Source organism: Erpetoichthys calabaricus, chromosome 5 (assembly GCF_900747795.2).
Source record: "Erpetoichthys calabaricus chromosome 5, fErpCal1.3, whole genome shotgun sequence".
NCBI lineage: Eukaryota > Metazoa > Chordata > Cladistia > Polypteriformes > Polypteridae > Erpetoichthys > Erpetoichthys calabaricus.
The window spans coordinates 192,819,133-192,845,437 of NC_041398.2; the positions used below are offsets into that span (position 1 = coordinate 192,819,133).

The 26,305-nt window shown below is 37.4% G+C and overlaps 1 protein-coding gene and 1 long non-coding RNA gene across 3 annotated transcripts in view; one reads left to right on the plus strand and one right to left on the minus strand.

Moving 5' to 3' along the window:
- LOC127527961 (uncharacterized) overlaps positions 1-15,814 on the plus strand; it is a 29,179-nt gene extending 13,365 nt beyond the window's left edge. The window contains exon 2 of the long non-coding RNA XR_007935154.1: positions 15,696-15,814. This is a non-coding gene — a long non-coding RNA (uncharacterized LOC127527961). The remainder of the gene's footprint in view (positions 1-15,695) is intronic.
- Positions 1-26,305, minus strand: part of abhd17b (abhydrolase domain containing 17B, depalmitoylase) — a 45,530-nt gene that overhangs the window by 1,795 nt on the left and 17,430 nt on the right. For both annotated transcript variants that reach the window (XM_028802339.2, XM_028802340.2), the window contains exon 3: positions 1,757-1,936. In XM_028802339.2, the coding sequence (XP_028658172.1) occupies positions 1,757-1,936 (180 nt within the window). The remainder of the gene's footprint in view (positions 1-1,756; positions 1,937-26,305) is intronic.

Consider the following 26,305-nt stretch of genomic DNA (forward strand, 5'->3'; position numbering starts at 1 on the left):
TGGCTAACATTACTTTTCATGTGATAACAAAAAGCATGCACTGGGAGACAAGTACAACTAAATATTAAAAGGTAAAGAATGAAAACATTATAAAGGAAGAGAATATGCCCTGGATTTGTGCATATCTGAGATCTTCAACAAGCAGCTGGTCAACTCAACTGTGCAGTTACACAGACTGGCACTAAATAATTCTGAGGTAGTCCAGGTGTGGTTAATCATTATGAATATTAATGTAGCAATGGGAAGAAGGTCTTCAATTCATATGTTCGCTTTTGCATCTCAGCAGGTTCCATTTTAGATCTCCAGACGTAATTTAACAATATTTTTAGTAAAAATGTGTTTGGGACATTGTTAGCATATGACTGAACATTTCGACATGATGCAGCACTAGGAACGTGAGAATTCCATGAATGTTTTGATATTGTTTGCTGTTGTCCAACGTTGGCCACCATAGACAATTATGGCACCAGAAACTTTGTGAAATTTCTTCTTGGCCATAACTACAGACTATCTAGGGTAACTAACTTTAAAAAATATTCTTGGGTGGAATATTCGTTTAATTTGTTAAATTAACATTTACACTTGTAATTACAGAAAACTGGCAAAATGAAAAGTTATGTTCAGACATTCATCTAACTCATTTATCCAATTCAAGATCATGGGGTGCTAGTGTTTATTCGTTCAGAACAGATGTCAAGTCGGAGCCTATACCAGACTGGGCACCAGGCTATTACAGGGTCATTGTCACACATACAGAGCACAATGAAATTTGTACTTGCATGTGCAATTCAGCAAGCAACACATCACCACTTTCGCTCTATGATTAGTGAGTATACACACCTTACCCTTTCAGCTTTCTTAAGGCCATGTCAAATTGCACAACTTTTCCAGTGATTTTCAGACATAACGTTCATTTACATAATCTTAGTGAGTCAGAGGCAGCTGGTGGCTTGCTCCCGTGAAGCCGGTCAAGCAGTGTGGCATGCCCAGAGACTCACTCTGGTAAAATCAAATGTTTTTAGTCATAGAGGTAGGCTTGTGTACAAGAGAGCCGACAATCAATGAAAGCTCATCCAGAAGTATAATTCACAAAATTCACTGGCAAGAAATAAGGAATATGGGGATATTGGACGTTGCAACCAGAATACGGGCTTGTCCACCTGATATATTGTGTCATACGTACAACAATAGAATGGAAAAAAGAAAAAGGGCAAACCTGGCCGTGCCCATTAACCTTACATACATCACTGGATGAGTCAGGCAGCACCCTTCTTGGCTGTCACAAAAAAGCGGTGGGCACAACTGTGTTGGAAGGTTAGCACTCATTCGGCAAATGTGACATGGCCCTCAATTTTTCAATTGTGTTAAATGACACGGCCTGGTTCTACGATCAGCAACTGCAGTCAGCAAAGCAGAGATACGCAATTACTAGAAGTCACATAATGTGATATCAGCTTTATGTGAAGCATCTGAGAAGACACTTATTACATACCTTATGCAGTCCATTCTCACACTGGTCCAATTTACAAACACCAATTAATCTAACATGCACAACACTCAGTTGCTAATGAAAACCTTTAGCATGATGTATATTTTTTTTTAATTTCAAGTATAGATAGATAGACAGATAAGATGGTGCTTAGTTTTTCTCTAAAGGCAAACTTGGCAAAAAACAAAACCAAAAAAAGTGAGGTCAAATAGCTTAACTATTACATTAATTGAAATGTCTGTGGAGGACGAAGTAAAAAACACCTACTTTGGGAACGCATCAAAGCAATAGGTCTTTTTTGTATCTGGAAACGCAACACGCATTCCTGAGGTTAATGGAGAATGAAGAACAACAGCAGCACTCTCATACTGTGCAGCCAGATCCACAGAGGGCACAGTTCCTATACTTTGGCCATAGATAATGACATGCTCAGGACGGATACCATATCTGCAAATGAGAAAGTAGAGAAAACTATTCATTAGTCATATTTAAATATATTAAAGTGTATATTAAAAAAACATGTTCATGAAAAAATTAAAATAGCGTCCAAAGCACTTCACTGGTACACTCTTCTGATGACTATAAATGTTAATGACATTTTAAAAACAAGTAATTTTTCCCCTTTTTTAAATGAATATAGATTATTATATAAACATAACTGCAAACAAGTTAAGATGTTATTGGTTTTGTGAAGATTTGCTGCAAAAGTGTGGGGCCTTTCCTTAAAAAATAAAATGAAAAGCAAGACAGATAGAAGGATAGATATAGAACTTTAAAAGAAAATGGACAGCTGCCTACTTCAAATAAATATGCTAAAGTATTCCTCATGAAAAGAGTGCCATTGTTCACAAATGTGCTCAGGACTGTGAAGCCTCCAGGCCACAGTGGGTCATGAAGGTCAGCTAAGAGGACCAGGCGGCTGCATTGTAAAGGCTACTTCCTGGATAAGCTAGTAAGGCCCATGTTGTAACCATTGTGTGAGGCATGTGTTCTTGCTTTCCTGTGAACATCTATGGGAATATTGAGGTTTTGGATTCTTTGGTGTTGGTGCAGTCAATATACATGCCCCCTTTACAGAATTGATTTCCTTCTTTCTTTGAAAGATAATTTTTTTTTTTTTTTACTAAAAATGACAGCTGTGCTCTACATGCAAACGTATCTTTGATGTACTGGTGATTGTACTTGTAGCTCTTCAAAGTAATTTAGTCTTGCTATGAAAAAGCAAATAACCCTTACCTATTACACTCTCAAAAAACAACCACTCAGAGTTAGTTTCAACTGAGCTGACAAATCTGAAAAGCCACTGGATTTCTGGAACATGAATTATACATCCTTTATGCCCCGTATTCTCTTCTGTGTAGTGTCTCCTCTTTTAATGTGTATACAATCTGGAACATATATTTTGCCCCTTCCTCATCCAACTGTTGGAATACAGTCCTTATTCATATAAAAGTTTGTTCCAGAAATCCAGATTATCAATTTACCCAATTTAATTTTGTGCATAAATTACACTTAACTCATTGGATCCTTTTTGCTTTGCCTGCAGGTCTAATTTTCCTAGTACTTTTATGCTTAGCTGTGTTTAAGTCATCATTTCTCTCTCTCTCCAAACATGTTTATTTCATTAGATACATCTACGCAAGAGCTTTGTCTTTGAAAAACAGTCTTCGTTTTAGGTAAAATTGAAAAAAACAGCAGCTAAAATTGTTGTTGGTATCCATATGGAAGTCACCTGCAATTTGTTACCTCTTATTACTTCTTTTTATAATCTCATACACTTAGAGCTCTCTGCAGCTTGTATTAGTAAAACATCTTTTTAAACCTTACAAATATGTGAGATAGCACGACTTGACTCATGGTTTCTGGATCTTTATGCATGTTTGCATATAATGTGAAAAGCACTTGCTGTCTTCACCACGTATCTGTCAGCATGAATCAATTAGTCCTGGTTATCCTAGTCCAAAATCCTAGTTAGTCAATGTTGTGTATACTTGGCACTCTTATTCTTCAAGGAAGTTTGTTGGTAGCAAAATTTTTGAGTGTGTCGATCTAAAAATAGAGAAACTTCAATTACAGATTTGAAAATTTATTGAGAGAGAGAGAGAGGTTACTTTTACGTCTGTGATAGATGGCCGGCAGCACAACCCAGGCCGGGACGCCCTGAGGTGGAAAGATGGGGTGGGGCAGCTACTTTGGATACTGCCTCCCCCAAAAATGCCGGATGGCAGCTCCCCTGGAGTGTAGCGGTGCCTGGGACTTGGGAGTTCGGGTCCTGCCAGGGGAAGCTGTCGAAGGACTTAGGGAATCATCCTTTCCCTATAGCCCAGAAGTACAAGATAGTCACGAGGATGGAAGCCCAAAGAACTTCTGGGCTGAAGAAAAAAGCCAGTTCTTCATTTGACCCGGGTCAAGGACTATTTAAAGGACTGCTGGAAACCCAACAAGTGAGCCAGAGTCAGGAGGAGGTGAACAACGCTTGCTATGAGGTGTGGAGGACAGAATTGTAGTGTGTTTGTGCTCGAATTGTGATTATTTACCTGTGCTATTGTGGCTGCAGTGCATAAGGCACAGTCTCTAGGAAGAAAAGTAATTAAAAAACTTCTTGGGACTTTTACCTGTATCCAGAGAATCTGTCTGTTGAGGTTAACAGGGCGACAGCAACCCCTAGAGTTTTACAGTGTATATTTTGCATATTTTCTTTTATCATTTGGCCAACAGCAACTCCTGAGGGCAAACACCAAAATCCCTACAGAATCACACATGCAGCAGAGACTTCTGTCTGAAGCTGCCAGTAGAAGTGGCAGCAGTGGCTTGTGTATACCACTATCATACCAGCTCACTTCTGCTGCTTAAAAATATACCATGTAAGTCACATGACCTTCATGACTATAAAAGTAAAATATGCAAGCAACTTAAATTATCTACAAATGAACAGAAGAGGAAATGTGGCTATATGCATGACCACAATGATTCAATATTTCTTTCACACTGTATTTACTGGCAAAACACCACAATCATCTCCTATATATCATGGTCCAAAGCAGCCGACAATTTGAGTGCGAGGCTTCCACTATAGGGTACATCTAACAAAAATGTCATATTTAATAAATTAGCTATAGGCCCTTCACAACCAACAACTAACACTCTAAAAAAATGCTGCTTTTTTATATCACTTGAGTTGGACTTGCTGTCTATGAAAGTTATTCTGTACTCAGTTTTAAAACTACACTGTAAATGCTATTACAAAAAAAAAATCTATCAACTGTAATTATACTCTATTATATTCTACTATCAGTACAATTTTTGAAAAGAACTCACTATTGCAAAATACTAAAACAAAACCATGGGAAATGACTCAATGATGAAGTAAATAAAAAACTAAACATATTCCCAACTTTCAAAACAGTTAATTACGTCAAGAAACGAACCAGAAAGTTATGCAATGCACAACTTTCCCTACAGTAAACGTGTGTCAGTTTGTTATGGTTTGGTGTTGTGGTACCAATTACGGGTCTGCTGTCAGATTGGGCGAGGTGTTTGCTTTTGGGATAGGGATATGGGTGGGTGGTTGTGTGTGTGTGTGGTCTGTGTGACTTTGTAGTGTTATTGTACTCCATTATACATATGGGGTTTGAGAGTTGTTCTGTTTCCTTTTTATTACTACTTAGTTTCGGTATTCAAATTGCTTGCATCTTCAGGTCTAGACCACTCTTCAATAGAAACGAATCCCATACCCAAAAAAAAAAAAAAAAAAAAAAAGTATACATCCGTTAAGTCATAAGACATAAATGCACCCCCTTTGCCTACAGTTCCCAAACCTTTTAAAAGTTTTATTTTCAAAATGTTTGTGGATAAACAATGGATTATCCCCCCCAAGCTTTCCAAAGTATCTAGAGTATACAATATTGTTTAATTGTGGGGTTGGCCCAGGCTATACAGTGTCACTTTCTCATGGGTGCACACTTGTGACAACTATAACAGGAGTAGAATGATATAAAAATGTCAGGATTTTGCATATTCACTTATTAGAAGTTATAAAAGATATGTTCATAATACATTCTAAAATAATGAATGCAGGATTAAATTTTAAAAGGCAGCAGATATATACAAGTAATTGGCTGCAAGTTATTAAAAAAAATCTAAATATACATTAACTAAATAAAGATACACTAGTAAATCAAATGTTGTAACATCCAAAACAACCAAATAACCCTTACTATTATACTCTCATATTTGACAGAGGCTGATTAAATACACCTTTTAAAAACATAGATGGAATTTTTTTTTCCATTAAAAGGAAGCAACTAATTAATACTGCTGAGGGAAAAAAGGACAACTGGTTCACATCGGTAATACACCTACAAAACTACTTCTTGCCTGTTAATACCAGATTATGTATTGGATATGGACTGTATTGTGGCTCCACCTTGTGGCTAAGAAACATGCACAAAAATAACTGAATTCTAATTCATTTCTTTGAAGCTGGTTTGTCAAGGCAAACTTTGCAAATGTGTGTCATGCCTTAGTTCGGGGTTCTCAAAATCTGCTCCTGGAGGGCTGAAGTGGCTGCAGGTTTTCATTCTAACCCTTTTCCTAATAAGTGACCTGTTTTTTTGCTGCTAATCAACTTCTTTTGAATTTTTCCTTAATTAGCTGCCAAACAATAATGAGATACAAAATGAGCCAAAACATGACCATCAAACTGTGTCCATCATATAATATCTGAAAACAAAGAAGGATGAAGGTCTTGGGCATGTTGATCTGCTCAGGTCCACAAAACACTTTAACACTGCTCTTGGAAAAGAGAAAAATCACTAATTTCAGATTAACAACAAAACCCTGAGCCTAATTAAGCAACTGGCTGGAGTTTGAGGCTCTGACTTAGTTGGTCTTCTGTTAGCTCACTCGCTTCACGTTTCATTCCTGTTTGGTTGCCACTTAAGGTAAGAAATGAAGCAATTCCGAGGAATGATGAAGAAATTCAGGAAACAAAAAATAATTCAAAAAGAAGTTAATTAGCAGCAAAAATAGTGCACTAATTAAGAAAAGGGTTAGAATGAAAACCTGCAGCCACTGAGGCCCTCCAGAACCGGACTTTGAGAACCCTGTCATAGTTTATGCCAGAGAAGTTCCTATCAGCCCTAAATTGACTGGAAGTTCTTACTAGTTTCTTATTTTGTTGGAAATATAGTATGAGAAGTGATCATTTTTTTAGGCTGGCCTTTTAAGAGACACAATAATTAAACCAAACACGCTTAATTTTTCCAACCTTATCCTAACCTCTCTCTCTTATCCTATGAACACTAATATACAAATCCTTTCTATGCCATTCATATAATATATGTGTATCCACTATTCAGAGGCAGACTTAACATCTTTACCAGTTAATTATTACTTATATACAACATTATATATGTTTGCATATAGTGGCAATTTCAATTTATCAGGTTACTGACCTTAGACAAGTTTCACTTGTTTTTGCTTTGCGATCATTTTATTTTGCTACCCAAAGTCCTATTATAAAATTATACATAAACATTTATTAAAGATAGGAACTATTTTCAAATAAAAATCAAACAGCTGTTTGAGGATGCAGCACATTTTCTGAAAGATTGATTGTATCAGTCCTGCCAGTGATAAGGAATTGACAGACAAAGAGGCTTGTCAGTAGAGATTTCCACTAAACCAATTTAATCTAACAAGTATTATAACATTAAGGCTTTAGTCCTACAATTGGCATCATGTGAAGAAGCCCAATTAATTCTGTTCTGTTTAACTGAATGTGCACTTGGTATTAAAATGAAAATACCTGGCCTGAGCTACAGCCAGCAGGTGACTGGCAAGGGGAAAAAGCTTTTAGCTGATTGGCTGCCAACACTTCAGCAGTTGGCCATTTTCAAAGAAACACCAATTGGGGAAAAAAAAATGTAAGGAGACTGTCTATTTAAGGAAGGGAGTACATTTTGATGTTAAGTGGCTGCCCCTTTCTTGCAGTCTAGTAAAACAGCCTTCTGAGAGTACAACAGGATTACACTCTGTCTGTAGGCAGAGTAGGCCTTTTTACCTTTCTAACAACTCAAAAGTTTTTGTTTTTCTATATATTTCATGGCAACGCCACAGCTGAAAGCATATTTGGTGTCATTCATGGTGCATTTTAGCACTACTCTTACCAGAATGAGGGCATATTTCATTATACAGTACATAGAATTCTTTTACAGAATGAATAACTGCACCATACCAAAACCTTTTAATATTGGAGCTAATCTGTGTTGCATAAAAATTAACCTTGCATAGTTTTATGAATATTTTCTGACCTGCCATTTAAATAAAATTTCAATTCAGAAGTTCCTATTGTGCATAATTGTAGATACTCCAAGTGATATTTGAATTCTTTTCACTAGACTAAATATGATAATGCTGGGTAAATAAGTTAAAATGTCAGTAACAAACAAAAATACAAGTTAGGGTTAGCAATCAGAATTAAACAATGATGCAGACTGCCTTCTAAAAATCTTTCAAAAGCCGGACAGTTCTTGTTAAGTCAGCAATGCACCACTTGAATTTGTATAAAGGTCATCATTAAAAAAAGAAAACACAACAAGTGATGGTGTGAAGATGTGGCTTTCAATTAATAGGACAAGCAGCTGTATCAGGAAGCAAGTTTTTGAAAATTAGATCTTCAGGTTAATATGTTGAAGCAATGAATGTCATACTACTGCAGAACCATATTTCACAATGCCTGATTGTTTATGAGTTATCTATCAAAAGTGAAAAATGGTTCAATAACTTTAATTATGTTTATTCACAAGTCAAGACAAAACATTACTTTTTTTTTTTTTTTATACAAATGTTGCATGATCATTCAAAATGTACTCTGCATGGTGCTCACTGCATTCTATTTTACAAAGAAAATGTTATAGAAAAGAAAAAAAAATTGTATGCTTCTCACCATTCACTATTAGCACACATGCTATTTTGACACAATTCCTTTAAAGCAGTTTGACACATCAATGCATCCTGTGAGAGAACAATTTCCAAACTTATTTGGAAATACTGAGTATTTCAATTAAGGCTTTACCAAAAATAAAGTTATAAAATTAGAAAGATCTGACCAGAGAGCATGAAGTTTAAAATGGTGGGAAGCATTGTAAGTACTGAAGTACATTCATTCATTATATATTGCATTAAATGAGCATACAAAGCACATTTTATTTATTTACTTCCATTGAAGTCACAAGAAGAATTAAATGTACAAAAAAAGACACTGGAATTTCTATTTAAGGTATAATTCCAAAAATTAACCAAAAATATTTCTAAGAATTCTCTTCAGAGACTGTGTATGCTACTAAACACTAGAGATGAAATTTAAAACTAGAGAGACCAATTCACAAAAAGTAGCGCAACTTTTTTTAAGAGAAAATATACTTTAAATTGTCTTCCTGTTTAACTAGGATATCCAAACATTTGTTCCAGTACATTTAAATTAGAAGAGAATTCCATATATAACATTTAACTTTGTATTTTGTACTCTGATAAAGACTTCTTATGTGTAACCGGTTATTTCTATGAATCAGATATTAACTTGAGACTTTTAATATGTTTAACTAATTTGGGACTTTACATAATACTTGATGGCATAAGAGATGTTGCTAGAGTATCCATCTATTTGCATGCTGATTAGTGTTGATCAGCAAATTCTGTTAAAGTGTTACTCGCAGCAAATTTGCTGTATTCACATTTGCCCTTGTTCAATTTTTACTTATTTTAAATACCAGTGCCCCATAATGCTTTGCGAGGCCAGTGCAACATCTTCTGGAACTGTAACAGCCAACATTGATGGGGCTGCCCCCCAGGAATATAATGCTGATCACTACATTACAGACTCTGTGGGATGAGTTTTCTGTGCTTGTAGCCAAATGTGCAGGTTGATCTTCAAGTTCCACATCAACATTAGAGAAGGAGTTATGTGCCCTGTGGATGCATAATAATTAGCCACGTGGCGTGGTGAGAATGAAAGCAAACCTTGAAGAAGCCCGGGAGAGACTATGAAATAATAATAATAATAATAATAATGCAAAATGTATTACTATTTAATAATAATAATATTAATACATTTTATTTATTTGTAGGCGCCGGACACCGAACAATAGACAAAACACAGATTATAAACAAAAGTAAAATATAAAAGTTAAAATTAGACAGAGCAATTGTAATCAAAGAGAAAAAGCAGTCTTAAACAAATGAGTTTTAAGTTTAGATCTGAAAAGTGAAAATGATTCAATATTTCTAAGCTCAGATGGTAGTGAGTTCCAAAGCTGGGGAGCTGAGCAACTGAATGCTCTGCTCCCCATAGTGGTAAGACAGACGAAGGACGAAGACATTTCTATCTTTCTGACAGAATAAAAAGTGCAGAGCATCAGCACAAACAGTTTGGACAATCTTCAGAGCAACTTCAAAAAAAAAAGAAAAACCAGAATGAGCCAGCGGCTTCAATCATGGCACACCTTTATAAAAAAAAAAAAAGACCTACATATTTTTTCTGACTTTTGACTACAATTTCAGCATTTCTGCCTTGTTTTGGTGAAATCTATGATTGCATGTCTCTGACTGCATACTTTCTTTTTTGATATCATGGAGGCACAGTGGTGCAGTGGTTGTCACAGCTCAGGTTACCTTTTTGGCCACAAAAATGAGTTCAGTATAGCTGTCCTCAGGGACACTTTAAATACGACTCCACCATTAGAATCCAGCCAAATCTACTTCACTTAGTCCTTCCCCATTGACTTTAATGCAGTTCTCGAAGTTTGGCGAATAACACAAACATTTCAGTGATTTTGGGGAACTCACAGCAAAGCGAACTCAGCAATGTTCGCTCCTCACTAATGCTGATTGATGTAAATTAAAATACATTTAAATGTGGTATGTAGATATACCTAAATGATAATAATAATAATTAATAATTCTTTGCGTTTAGACACTGCTCTTAATTTTAGTCAATCTGCCATTTTGCACTGAACAAAGCAAAGGGTTCCTCCAATTGGTGTAAGTAAAGGATGTTCATCTTGGATGTCATTTGTAATGATGATTCATGATTATTTATCGACTAAGTATTTCTTGCAACTAATTTACATACATTGAGCCGGTTTAGATATTTGCTGAAAACTGAACAGTGCCTTCTGTAGTAAGCAATGAGTCAACAACATAACCACGTGACAATTGTTGATAAAGCCTTTGACATAAACCTTTGGATTTCTCATTAGACAGTTTAATGATATTCCTTTCTGATGAAAGTTATCTTTTCAGACTAGTAGAAAACCCATGCCAAACCAAGACAGAATAATACAATTGAAATGTATGTAAATGGAAGCAAAAGCATTTTCAAAATGCCAGTTCTGAAGAACTTCAGCTCTGCAGAAGACTGGTAGCAAATTGTGAAATGTATTGATTATTCAATTTTAATCTCAGTTAAAACATGCTTCACAATGTCTACAAATAAGTGATAAGCTGAGCCTAAAATATTTTTTTCACAACATCAGAAAATAAAGACGGAGAGACCCTCAGAATTAGATGTGTAGAATTTTATGGGAGTGTGTTTGTATATGTAAAGAAAAAGAAATTCTGAGGCCCTGATAAAGCATGCACGTATTAAATAACTTTTGGTGCTCCACTTACAACAATGTCTTTCCTTGTCCTCAAAAGCCTGTCTATTTTTGTTGCTTGCTTTCTGAACTTTTCTTTTACCTATTTAAAACATGGCTTCTCCTGTTACACTGCGTAATTATGGAACACTATTCCTTTAGATTGAAATGTATTTCTGCTTACAAAATATTTTTTTATGATGCAAATTTCTCAGAGTTGCTTTTGTCATTTGATCTCTTTTAAAATTAAGGAATGAAAATTAAAGTGGCATTTATATGTAGAAAGAAACAAGGAGTTAGATTAAATTACACAATAAAAACACTTTCTCCATAGGGCCAAAATTGGCAGTGTTGGCAAGTGACTCTGGATTTATATCTGCAAGGAAGCTTTTGAAATGAAAGGCCTCATTATTCACTTCAGTACTATAAACAAATCTGTAACAGGATCATAGGATATCCAAAGCTATTTATTACAAAGAAAAAAAAAATCATGTTTTTGTGCAAAATATTGATGTATAGCTTCCAGTGCTGTAGGCAGTAGGATTGATATTGACAAATAACTGACCGGGTTTAAAGTTAAAAGCTTTATATGTCAAGTATTAAAAAGTTTACTTGCCTTGTGTATCCTCTCCATGTCTATTTTAAAAAGTAGGTATTATGTCGTATTTTCTACATGATCTATGTATCAGTTTTGCGTTCAAGATCAATTTAGGCTACAATGCACTAAAACCATCCCTTTTAGGGTGTAGTCCTTCTGCAGTGTACCATTAAAGGAGAGCATTTATCATTAATAAACTGCAGATCACATCAAACATGTTGGAATAAAGGCATAACAAAAGGTTATGGTGAACTTAAATAAATTTGCAATCCAAAGAATGGTCACAACAGGCAGATAGATATTGCTTATAGATGTGACTAACAGAACAGGGAGTTGAATGCAAAATACAGTTAGGTACTGTCGCATAACTAAATTTGTCATACTGTATATGCTTGCATTTAAGTTCTCTCGGGGATAAGTCGGGGCTTGATTTTACTGTATAATTTCCGGTATTTTATACTGTCGAATCTAGAAAACACTACTGGTCCAAGAGATTAGGATATGCTAACGCCCACCTGAGAGAGTAACCACATAGCAAACTGCCTTTTTTTTTTTTCTTTTATGTATTGTGCCTACGTGACCACACGGTAATACCCAAACTATTCCAAAGCAATGTTTGCACTGTTATGTGTTTTTTGTATCTTATACCCTTATACACCTTCATCGTAAGAGCATCCCTTATCTACGATGGAGCATTTGATCAGAAGAAAATATGAAACTGGTTTTAAATTAAAAGTTATTGAAGTGGCGAAAGAAATTGGTAACTGCACTGCTGCAACAAAATTCAATGTGTCTGAGAAACTGGTGCGAGATTGGAGGAGGCAAGAAGATGTATAAAAAAAATTTAAGTGTCGCATTTTTGAACAGACATACTGTAAGTTGGGGTCTAATTTTATGATTGATTTTTTGGGTTTCAGTATGAGAGTATATACGGTATTTTTTTTTGAATGCAAGAATAACTAATTTAGAAATCTAAAAATTAATGGTCAGATTACTTTGCTGTGCATTGCATATTAATCATTCACAACATTAAAACCAATTGCCTAGTATTGTATAGGTCATTCTTAAGCTGCCAAAATTACTCTGTCCCGTCGGGGCATAGACTCCACAAGACCTCTGAAGGTGTCCTGTGGTATCTGGCAACAAGACATTAGCAGCAGATCCTTCAAGTCCTGTAAGCTGCAAGGTTGGGGCCTCCATGGATCGGACTTGCTTTTCCAGCACATCCTATAGATTCTCGGACTGAGAATTTGGAGGCCAAATCAACACCTTAAACTCTTAGCCATACTCCTCAAAACCATTTCTGAACAATTTTTAGTAGTATGGCAAGGTACATTATCCTGATGAAAGAGGTCACCGTTATCAGGAAATACCATTGCTATAGAGGGGTACATGGTGTGCAACAATCTTTAGGTAGGTGGTACGTGTCAAAGTAAGATCCACATGAATTCCATGAACCAAAGTTTCCCAGCAGAACATTACCCAGGGTGTTACAACGTCTCTGCTGGCATGCCTTCTTCCATTAGTGTATACTAAAGCAATCTCTTCCCCAGGTAAACTACGCACATGAATCCAGCCATCCACCTGGTTTAAAAGAAAATAATTCATCAGACCAGGCCAATTTTTTCCATTGCTCCATGGTCCAATTCAGATGCTCAAGTGCCTATTGTTGGCGCTTTCGGTGGTGGATAGGGGTCAGAATGGGCACTCTGACCAGTCAGCAAGTGCACAGCAAGCTGCAGTGCATTGTGTGTTCTGATGCCTCTCTCTCTCATGCCCAGAATTGAGCTTTTCAGCAAATTGTGCTACAGTAGTTCTTCTGTGGGATCAGCCCAGATGGGCTAGTCTTTGCTCCCCACATACATAATGGTTCACTAGTTGTCCTTCCTTGACAACTTTTGGTAGGTACTAACCAATATATATGGGGAACAACATTTAAGACTTAACATTTTAGAGTTGCTCTGACCCAGTCATCTAGCCATCACAATATGGCCCGTGTCAGATCCTATGCATGCCCATTTTTCCTGTTTCCAACACATCAACTTCAAGAACCGACTGTTTACTTGATCCCACCCCTTGACAGGTGCCACAGTAATGAGATAAATCAATGTTATTCACTTCACCTGTAAGTGGTTGATCAGTGCATATTAAGTCAATTACTTTAGGATACCAAAAAAATTACTTTCAGGAAAAATGGATCCTATATAAACATATAAAAAACAAACACTAAAAGATGTTATATTCATTAGTTTGATATAATTCAGCATTTCTCAGAAACATTTAAAAAAACCTTAGCACTTCTATTAGCCATACAGATTCGCTAACTTTAGATATGCCTATCTAACCATGTCACAGCTTAACAAAAAAACTAAAGAAAATTTTAACACTTCATCTGTAATAATTCTCCTTTGGCATTGTTCTGATGGTTTGGATGATCTTCACATACATCCAGTTTACAAGGTACTACTATTCATAGAACTTTAATGTTGGTAGTATGGATGTTTTCATTTGTCGACACAAACAGGACAATCTTATTATTTATTAAAAGGTGCCTATATTTTTGTTTCAAATTGCAATGAAAAAAATTAAATACAGATGACATATACAGTGGTGTGAAAAACTATTTGCCCCCTTCCTGATTTCTTATTTTTTTGCATGTTTGTCACACAAAATGTTTCTGATCATCACATTTAACCATTAGTCAAATATAACACAAGTAAACACAAAATGCAGTTTGTAAATGGTGGTTTTTATTATTTAGGGAGAAAAAAAAATCCAAACCTACATGGCCCTGTGTGAAAAAGTAATTGCCCCCTGAACCTAATAACTGGTTGGGCCACCCTTAGCAGCAATAACTGCAATCAAGCGTTTGCGATAACTTGCAATGAGTTATTACAGCGCTCTGGAGGAATTTTGGCCCACTCATCTTTGCAAAATTGTTGTAATTCAGCTTTATTTGAGGGTTTTCTAGCATGAACCGCCTTTTTAAGGTCATGCCATAGCATCTCAATTGGATTCAGGTCAGGACTTTGACTAGGCCACTCCAAAGTCTTCATTTTGTTTTTCTTCAGCCATTCAGAGGTGGATTTGCTGGTGTGTTTTGGGTCATTGTCCTGTTGCAGCACCCAAGATCGCTTCAGCTTGAGTTGACGAACAGATGGCCGGACATTCTCCTTCAGGATTTTTTGGTAGACAGTAGAATTCATGGTTCCATCTATCACAGCAAGCCTTCCAGGTCCTGAAGCAGCAAAACAACCCCAGACCATCACACTACCACCACCATATTTTACTGTTGGTATGATGTTCTTTTTCTGAAATGCTGTGTTCCTTTTACGCCAGATGTAACGGGACATTTGCCTTCCAAAAAGTTCAACTTTTGACTCATCAGTCCACAAGGTATTTTCCCAAAAGTCTTGGCAATCATTGAGATGTTTCTTAGCAAAATTGAGACGAGCCCTAATGTTCTTTTTGCTTAACAGTGGTTTGCGTCTTGGAAATCTGCCATGCAGGCCGTTTTTGCCCAGTCTCTTTCTTATGGTGGAGTCGTGAACACTGACCTTAATTGAGGCAAGTGAGGCCTGCAGTTCTTTAGACGTTGTCCTGGGGTCTTTTGTGACTTCTCGGATGAGTCGTCTCTGCGCTCTTGGGGTAATTTTGGTCGGCCGGCCACTCCTGGGAAGGTTCACCACTGTTCCATGTTTTTGCCATTTGTGGATAATGGCTCTCACTGTGGTTCGCTGGAGTCCCAAAGCTTTAGAAATGGCTTTATAACCTTTACCAGACTGATAGATCTCAATTACTTCTGTTCTCATTTGTTCCTGAATTTCTTTGGATCTTGGCATGATGTCTAGCTTTTGAGGTGCTTTTGGTCTACTTCTCTGTGTCAGGCAGCTCCTATTTAAGTGATTTCTTGATTGAAACAGGTGTGGCAGTAATCAGGCCTGGGGGTGGCTACGGAAATTGAACTCAGGTATGATACACCACAGTTAGGTTATTTTTTAACAAGGGGGCAATTACTTTTTCACACAGGGCCATGTAGGTTTGGATTTTTTTTCTCCCTAAATAATAAAAACCATCATTTAAAAACTGCATTTTGTGTTTACTTGTGTTATATTTGGCTAATGGTTAAATGTGTTTGATGATCAGAAACATTTTGTGTGACAAACATGCAAAAGAATAAGAAATCAGGAAGGGGGCAAATAGTTTTTCACACCACTGTAAATATGCAACTTGCAAACTCCATTCCTAATACATGCTAAATTATACATGGAATTGCTTATATATAACACTTTTTATATTGCCATCAACAGGCTTCGTTAAGCCAAGAAAAATTCAAGTTCCAAAAACCTTCAAAGTAATTTGCAACACATTGAAAAACGCTTTTCTATACAACAGTGGTCCTCACGGTTTATTTCAAAGAGTCAAACTGGCAGAAAACAATGGATTGGAGAGACGCCCATTAATCAGCATAAACCACACTTAACAGCTGTCAGCTTTTCTTTGCCCAGACAACAAAATATTTCACCTTTAGAGGTCTACTAAAGTAATTAACACTAAATATACCTGAAACCAGTAACGGCATAGAATATACTTGACTTGAGCATTCATAGTTTTCATCCTCTTTCTCTGTACATTTAGCATTCATTTGCTCAGAGGTTGATGCGCTTGCTGCTTCCTGAGCAGCTCTTCTTTTCTCCACCCTAACGGCCCACTTCTTCTCTTCTTTTGTCGGCATCTTTTCACGTTAAAACTGTTTAAGTCAGTGTTTGTGTTGCAATTACTTAGTACGGTTTTCCTTAATTTTTCACTTAAGCTAGCACTTGAAGTCTTCAATCTGCCTCAAGAATGATTTAAGATATGAAGAGGTAGGGGAAGTGACGGCAAAGGTGGTAGGGATGAGAACGGCGCTCGTACGCATGCGCAGCACGGCCACCCTGCTGGCTGCTGCCGAGAGTTGATTCTACAATAAAATAAAAAACAAAGAGGATTAATCTTGGAGGTCAATCATTACCCCAATAGCGGACAGTAGAGGTCTCGTAGTATATGTGTACCAAATTTCAGGTCAATAGGTCAAACGGTTTGCAAGCTACAGGTGATTTAAAATCCTAGACAGACAAATGAACAGCCACGGTAATGGATTATATATAAAGATAGGGGTCTATGTTCATGGTGAAAAGCAGCACACAAAATTTTAAGTGTGCAAGCATCTGCTTGACAATCAACCTTACATTTGTTATTTGTTGAGGCTATTGTGGTGGCCTATATAAATGTGTGCTATCCTGTCTGCTTGGTCTTTATCGTGTTTCTTGTGAAAATTGTGAAACCACATCTTCTACACATACAGTTTCATTACAGAAATGTTCCAGATGTGACTAACACTTCACATTTTAGGTAGTCATTTCATCTGAAGCTCAACAATTTCACTTTCCAATGCAGCACACTCAGCAGGACCAATGCGAGAGGTAGAAGCGAAATAAGAGACACTGCCATATGAAAAGCATGACCACTGAAACAAAATGACTCCATTCTAATTCATTTACTCATGGAATATCAATTCAGTCTCACCCCTCAACTTCTCCAATATATTTTGTACTGCAAACTAAATAAAGGTAACATTCTTTTGCAGGTATATACAATGTCACACACATGTGCACAGGAGGCATGCTTAAGGGCTCTGGCAATTGTAAATACCTGCCGTTCCAGGGGTCAAAGCTGTCTTCTGATGCCTTTTCTCCTCTCTGCAGACTGGATGACCGACAACTGTAACATCTCTGACATCACTACCAGTGTCGGTCCGCCTAGACCTGCCACTTCCTGCTGGAAAGACTTATGACCAGAATTTTGGCCATTATAACAACAGTTCACTTAGGAACTGGTTTCTAAAAAGACATTTTTACAATTATTGCTCGATTTCTTTTGAATTGCTGCATTCCAATTATACAGGGTCATCAGTGTGGTACCCAAACTATTTATCATGGTCTGTCTGTTCTCTTACAACAGTGCTGGGATTTAATTGTGGAATGATTGTGTCAAGCTCAGTTATGTAAGCTAACAGTTTCCTTCTCTCTTATAAATTTTGGAATTAGCATTTTTGGGTGAATTCATTATATTTTCCAATTTTGGCTCGCTTCTCCTTTGCAATATATGGAGTGAGCATTAAAAAAGAGCTCATGTACTCTTCTATGAGAAAACCTTCCAACTACTGTAGATACTCACGTAGAAGTCGAAAAATGTATACCTTAAAATTCATTCAAAAAAACAGGGTCGACTTATCCATGGGGCAACACAATTGTCCATAGAATTTAGGTAATGACATTGTATACTCAATGCTTCATGGTGTTAAGTCACCGGTCATCTGCAGTTTCCCATGGTCTTTGAAATAATTATAAGCCAGCAATACTATTGCTAATTAGCTAGTTTTTTTCTAATTTCATTAAATGATTCTTTAAACTGTGAAATACTTGAATTTGAGCATTAGCTTTTGCAGGTTTTGGATAACAAACATACCATTAGCTGCCATGTGCAACCAGATTTGGAATCAAAAGAACCAAGGCAACACACGCTATCAATGCGATGCAAGCGCAGCCCGCGATTCAAAAAATTTCTCTGCCTACCTGTTTGTCTCGTCTGATAGTAGCTGAAAAGCAGCATCAGGAGAGAGCAGCCTGAAGTAGTCCAACAGCGGGTGATCTGTCGTGTCCAACAGCAAGCCATACTGTCTTGTGAAGTCCGGTAGCCAGTTCGGCTCACACGGATCAATGTCTGGGTATTCCTCCCATGCGAACCTTGCCGTAGGTGCATCGGTTGCGCGAATGCGTTCAGCTGGCGCAGCATCAGCTGGTGTCCAATCAGCTGATGCCGGCTTCTCACTCTCTTGCTCGATTCCTGATCACTGTCAATAAAATCCGATTCTGAAAAATCAGAGTCCGACTCGGCGATGATGTGCAAAACATCGACTGCCGAGGGTTTTCTTTTCTGCACTCGCTTCGCTCAATTGTGACATGTCGATGCCATCTTGCCTTTGTTTACATTTGTTTATATTTCGCAACTCACGCACACGCAAGGATTAGTTGCTGAGTCAACGAGTCTAGCATTTCTCCAAGCACAGAGGGAATGCCTGTGACGTGACAGTGAGTTTTGTCGCCATTAACAGCTGATTGTCACCCTCTATCTCTGATAGCTGTAAAGTTCTACCCTCGACTTATACACGGGTCATAACAAATTTCGTAATTTTCGGCTTAAAAATACACTTGACTTATCTGCGCGATCGACTAATACGCGAGTATCTACGGTATATGGTAAACTGTGCATTACCCAAGAACATACACCATAGAACAAAGTGGACAATGTATTGATAGATCCAGTATACTAGATGAAATTCTTCAGTATGGATTATGAGAAACATTAACCCCTTCACCGCCCTCTGCCGGATATATCCGGCACCGCTGTTTTAATGCTAACGCCATACTGCCGGAATTATCCGGCACATTTGCCTGTGGTTATATGAATGCCTGGCAAGTAGTATAACTGACGGTTTGGCGTGGGTATTATTACTACGTTGTATTTCGACAAGTCTGTGGTTGTTTTGGCCGGTCATGTGACGTGATTCGCATGTAACAGCTGTGAATATGGCGAAACGTAAACTGACTTCAAGTGAGGCTTTGCAGGCGATTTTGGACAGTTCTGATCATGATTGTAGCAGTTCTGAAGAAGATTTTAGTGACAGTGATGAGCAGCAACGTGCGCTGCATGATATTGTGAATGAAGACGCATCGGATGACGGCGCTGAGTGGGTGTATCCCCAGCATCTCAGCTGGGCTGCTGCCCGTGGTGAACTACCTTTTCTGCATTCGTTTGAGGGAACGTGTGGCTTTATTGTTGATGTAAACAATTACACTGCTGAGCAGTTTTATGAGCTGTTTGTGTCACCTGATTTGATTAGACATTTTGTTCATCAGACAAATCTGTATGCAGCACAGTTTATTGAGAAAAATCCCAATTTACCTCCACATTCCCGTGTTCGTGCTTGGTTTGACACTGATGAAAACGAAATGAAAAAATTCATTGGGATTTTGATGTTGATGGGAATAATCAGAAAACCAGATATTGAGATGTACTGGTCTACAGATCCTATGTATGCAACACCTATTTTTGCAGCTGTCATGACACGTAACCGATTCTCTTTGCTGCTGAAACTCTTTCATTTGAATGACAACAGAAACGAGCCAGATAAGAAAGATCCAAACCGCGACCACTTGTTCAAGCTACGTCCTTTGATTGATCATTTATTTGAAGCATTTCAGTTGCCCTACATGCCAGGACCGTCAGTTGCAGTTGATGAAAGTTTATTGTCGTGGAAGGGCCGCTTACAGTTTCGACAGTATCTACCATTGAAAAGGGCACGGTTTGGTATCAAGATGTTTTGCTTAGCTGAGAATTCAGGTTACATTTATAGATTTCGTGTATACACTGGCAACTTGCACAACATTTAGTGGTCAATACTGCTTGAATAAATGTAAAAAATGTAAAAAAAATGTAAAAAAGTAAAAAAACAAAAATTGTTCAGATTTCGCCTGGCTTGGGGAATATTTAGGGAGTTGGCGGTTAAAGGGTTAATGAAATACTTGTAAATACATAAAGTGTGCAAGTGAAAGGAAATGGGAAATATGAAGTTTTTTGTATTAGTGTTTTAAAGGTAATGTCTCTGGGTATGGACATGCATGTGAACTGTGTGTAAGAACGGAAGTTACATCTGTAAAGGTTTACCCCTTTTCAGAGTTTAAAAATGTATTAAAAAATAAAGTAAAATAAAAAAAGGACATGTTTACAATATGAACAAGAAAGACTACAAGCTGGTCCATCCACAAGATTTGCTCGACAAAATGTCCCAAGGAAGAAGATTTAAAAAAAAGACCTGCTGTGTAACAAACTAATCCAAACATATATGAGGAAAACCATATAGGGGAAAGTTACTATAATGCAGAGAAACCCAGTGCTGTAGCAACACATAGAGACAGCCACACCTTTATAAATAATCACCTGATGTGACCTACGTGCTTGCAAATAAGGATGACTCAACTTCCTCGTGACATTAGCTAGTTTCACCTGAAATTACGCTTAACACAATCGTTCAAAAGAAAAACTAAAACACCTGGAACATGCCATCACGGTTAAATCACATAAGACTTTCAATTAGCCATTTGTTTGTCCTATTGCATGGAAGACTGTCTTGTTTAAATGTGAAGAATGTCTCAGTTCAAAACTAGGAAATCAGGTTTTCTAGTCTGTTCAAGAAGAATATAAACGGACTATTATCTTCTTTAAAGTTGCCATTTTACACAGCATACTTTTCCTGTACATTACATTCAACATATTAGTCATCCCCTTTGCAATATTCTTTAAACATATAGAGCCTTTTCAACTTAGCTTGCCTTTTGCAAGCCGTTAATTCAGTAACAGATAAAACCGACATGTAAATCGTTTAATTATGATAGCAATAGAAAGTGCAAACAGATTTGCAGTTCTAGTATAATGAAAAAAGAAATAATCAGCATAAATTCAGACATGAAAATACTGCTTTTCCAATTTAACGGTTTGTACAGTATCATCTGTGTCTTGCAAGTAACACACAAAAGAATTGAAACACGACAGTAAACTAACAAAGCATTTAACAACCCATCATGCTCTTAGCTTTGCATAGAAATCTTGGGCAGATACTGTGGCTCATTACATTGGCTACCATAACAACTTCTTCAGGCTAAGAGAGATCTGAATGTTAGGGCTCATTTGGCAAAAGCTCCAAGCAACTTGCTGGTGCTTCATTAGAAACAGTTTAGATGGATGGAGGGAAAGAAACCATCAGCTTTCAACAAGTATTACTGACCTTAAACCTGGTTTGCCCTTACCTGGAGTTTTGGTTACCCCAGTTTGTGTGACATCCGGTGGTGGAACCCTACTTGTTTTTAACCAAGGCCTTGCCAGCATTCTTCAATTTATAAGAAAGAAGAACAATTCATAATCCAACTGGAACAATGAACAATTTTCTTTATTCCATGCTTTGTCTCTCCAACTGCAGGGATGGACAAAATGTAAATGCATATGGTAGTCTTCATGGCTACCAGCTTTGCAAACCTGGTAGTCCAGGTACGCTTTCAGTTAGCCCAGCTTTATACAGCATATGGAGTGGGGGGTTACCTGCACTTGTTCAGCAACGTTTTATTTGTGAAATGTTTTGTACACGAGTGCATACTACACGTCTACCCAATATAAACACAATTTGGCATACTAGAAACTGCGGTGGGTTGGCACCCTGCCCGGGATTGGTTCCTGCCTTGCGCCCTGTGTTGGCTGGGATTGGCTCCAGCAGACCCCCGTGACCCTGTGTTTGGATTCAGCGGGTTGGAAAATGGATGGATGGATGGCATACTAGAAAATAATTTAGTAGATGTTTTATTAAAGAAGGGTCTCACGCTGATGGCGATCTTATTCCAATGTACACAATAATATTTTATAAAAAAAAATGAACTGAAATACTGCATTGATATTGCATTCTAAAATTTTGTTCTTTGGGCCAAATTTAGACCTTGCCAATTAGTTTCTCTGTCAAAAAAAATCATACACCTTAAGTTGACTGCAGACAGTGATCAATTTATACAGTAAAAATTTGCCATGCATGGTCCATTAAAGGGGGTCAATCATGTTAGTACAGTGGAGGATTTGGCCTGAAAAAGCACATTCATGCTCTTTAGGTTAACAGTAAGGAGCATTTTCACATTCCAACTCTATCAGTTAATGGTGAGCATCTTAGTTTTTTTTCCCCCCCGAGATTCCTCTCTGTGACTGCATACAGCAACATGTGTTTGTAATGGAGTAGAGAGTCACTTAATTTCAAAAAGTTATTATGTCTTTATTAAGTCTCTTGAAAATTTGCAACAGGAGCATTGCTGCAACATTTCATTCATAGCATGTGAACAACAAGCTGCTGAATATTGTAGGTAATTTTCTCAAATGGTAGCAAGCCCTGTTAGTTGAAAAGAGCTACATGAGTGTACATTTTTGTTTCCATATTGTACATTTCTTGAATTTGTTAGACATTGCAGGCTGACCAATATAATAGTCTAATGTTACCATGCTTCCTCACCATTTTAATCCAAAAATTAGTTTTGCCTTAAAACAAGGGACTATACTTTTATATATGGTTTCTGGATGTTCTCTCCATACAGCACAGTACATTCTCTGACTTAGCTGAGATGCTGTCCCCTCTCTGCAGTGATCATTACTTTGCAGAATATCCTCCATATGTAATCCGCTAAAAAAAAAAAAAAGTTCTTCCAGTATTTAAAAAGTTATTTTCTATTTGTGTTATAATGCTTCTTGTAATTATGATTCCCTTTTACTTGTATCTGGAACTGAAGCAGTAATGGAAAGGTTCACCTTTGCCTCTTTTTTCTCTACGCCTTAATTATTACTTTACTTACATCACAGTAAATGATGAGAGGAAAGGATTAACATTTGCCATTCTTGCCCTTACTGCCCCAGCTGCTTTACAGCTATTATTATTTCTTTTGATGGCTTTATAGACTAGCTGCAGATTTTCTCTGTATTGTTCACTAGTGTGTGTGCATGCATGCAAGAAGACCCATTAACCAAAAGTGTCGAAAGGAGGGAGAGTATGATATTCTCATGACTGGGTACAGGATGAAGAGATGCTATTCAAAGATTTTTGCATAATTTCCTTGCACTTTGCTGATATGTTGTGTCATAATTAGCAGTTCATTAATTATTCTGACAGTTATATCACCGGCTTTTCTTCAAAATTCATCATTAAAGATACGTGGTGCCATGCCCACATCATAACATAGTTGGAAAAATTCAGTGCACAGCATGCAGTGAAAACCCAGTGTGTGTCGCTGCACCTGACATCTACCGTGGACGCTTCAAGTATGAACCAGTCTTTAGGCATGCGGTTGCACCAGTCTGGAATGTACTATGAGCAGCGGTCTTCAAAAGTGACACCAAAGTTAAGATATTACATGAAGAACTGGCTCTTTAATTCAAATTGTTTTTGCTTAGAAAAATATTGCATGAACCAAAGATCCAAAATATCCAGTAGTAAGCCAAACTTGTAGTTTAGATGATTGGATTAAAAAATGGTAATCCCAGGCACCTGGAACTCTGATTCGTCCACCCCCTGAATTGGATCAACAAAGAAGCACAATGAAACACAAACAGATATGATTTGCATGCAATCTGCATAGAAAGGAAAGAAATACAATGAATAGTTTAAAAAGAATGGCAACAATGTTAACCAAATACTTTGGCTGCCCCAGTTATCATACCTCAACCAAATAATACATTTACTGCACATCAGATTCTGGAGCAGTTCAGCAGGCATCATTTTCAAGGTCATAATGGGTCTAGTTTAACACGGTCAATTACCTTTAATCATCCTTCATTCATAATGAGGTATCTACTATAAAATAAAACACTAAGGTCTGTGTGTCCAGACCCTCACAACAGCTTTAGTGATGTGACGAAAGAGGAAGTGCGAGTGTGAGACGCAAAAGGAAGGGTAAAAGAATAGAAGACACTCAGAGAGTTGCCTTCAAAAGGTGGGAAGAGGTGAGAAATATGCTTCAAAAATAATGACAGAGTCTGAGAAGCTGGTTTTAAGAAAACACGTTCAAGAGAGGGATGGCTGACAAAGACATTCACACTAATGTGAATACAGAGGAAAGGTGCTGCAGGGCAACAGACAGGAAATATATTTAAATTATTCAATTACCTTTGTTTGACAGGTACCATAGCTAGTGAAATCATAAACTGAGATAAATATTTTTGGAATAAATATTGATTTAAAAATATATACTGAAATACTGCCAGATCCATTTTAAGGTCACAAAACAGAAAAGCTTTCCAACAGAGCCTAAGGCTGTTTATGGTCTATCCATCATCAAACCTGCTTAACTGAGTTCATGTTCAATGGAGCTGCAGCCCATCTCGAAGGTTTCAGACACTAGGTAAGAATCAATCCTGGAGGAAATGCCTGCCAATACAACACATGGCACACTCACACATGTAATGGTAATCTAGATTTGACAGTTAACCTAACATGCCTTTCTTCTAGATGTGGGAGCAATCTAGTGTACCCAGAGAAACTCAAGAACATAAAGGGTAAATGTGTAAAAAGGTTAATCAATTAGGCCAGGATTCACACTCGGAACTCTGGATACATGACAGGCCATCAGATGTTTTTTTCACTGTATTTTAACATTTGCCCTTAACAGATAAAACTGCATGACACCTAGAATGATAATTTTGAGGTTACTCCTTGCAAGGACTCTTCTCAAAGACTTTTCTCCCTCTAACAATCGTCCCACTTAGCGGAGTGCTAAACATTATTATGGGCGGCACGGTGGCGAAAGCTGCCTCACAGTAAGGAGACCTGGGTTCGCTTCCCGGAGTGTGGAGTTTGCATGTTCCCCCCATGTCTGCGTGGGTTTCCTCTGGGTGCTCCAGTTTCCTCCCACAGTCCAAAGACATGCAGGTTAGGTGCATTGGTGATCCTAAATTGTCCCTAGTGAGTGTGCTTGGTGTGTGGGTGTCTGGCACTCTGCCTGGGATTTGTTCCTCCAGCAGATTCAAACCCCCCCCCCCCCCATGATATAGCGGGTTGAACGATGGCTGACTGACAGACTAAATATTATTATACATAATATTTATAATAATAAATATTATTATAGAGTATTTGCTTTTAACATACTCCACAAAATGTAAATAAAATGAAACAGCTATCAAGCAGAATTCAAAAGTAAAATTACATTGCTAATCTTGGGTTAACCTTATTATGGCTGTTTGAAAAAAATGTAGCACTTCTTGTATGAAAATAACATGGCCAATGACTGAATTCCACAAACATTACGATACTGTCATATGGTAGAGATTAGGGATGGAATTTATAATCCTAATTTAAATGATAATCCACTCTTGAATTGAAATGGAATTGACCCTAACCCTGAGTAAGGATTAGAAGAAAAATAAACAATTAAAAACATCATGTTTAGCATTAATTCCCCAACAACCTGCATAACATACATATTGGAACTGGGCGCTCTAGTGAAAAAGGTGAAAGTAAGGAGCACCTCCACAAATGCAGTAGGTTTCACAGGATGATAGGTGGCAGTGAGGAGAACAGTATACACAGAAGAGCATTTGGTGAGGGAAATGTGCAGGATTGCAATGGATGAGAAACGCTAGGATTCTGTACAAAAGGGAGATGTGCAGAGTGGTAGCACGTCTACTACTGGTAGCAATTCAACGGAGCAGAGAAAGCTGAAAGAGGGTAGACAGAACAGTAAACATAATTCTTTTAAATAAATGTACAATATTCTATAAAGGAAAAGGGTGTTCAAGCTAAAATGCCCAGAATGAAACTATACACCTTTATTATACAACTTTGTTTATAAAATAAAGGCCAAACAAAGCATGTAGTGCGATTTGATGGCATACAATTCTGCAGTGATTATGAAACGTGTAATAGAAGAAAAGGCAGAGGAGGCAATGATACCACAGCAACGCACC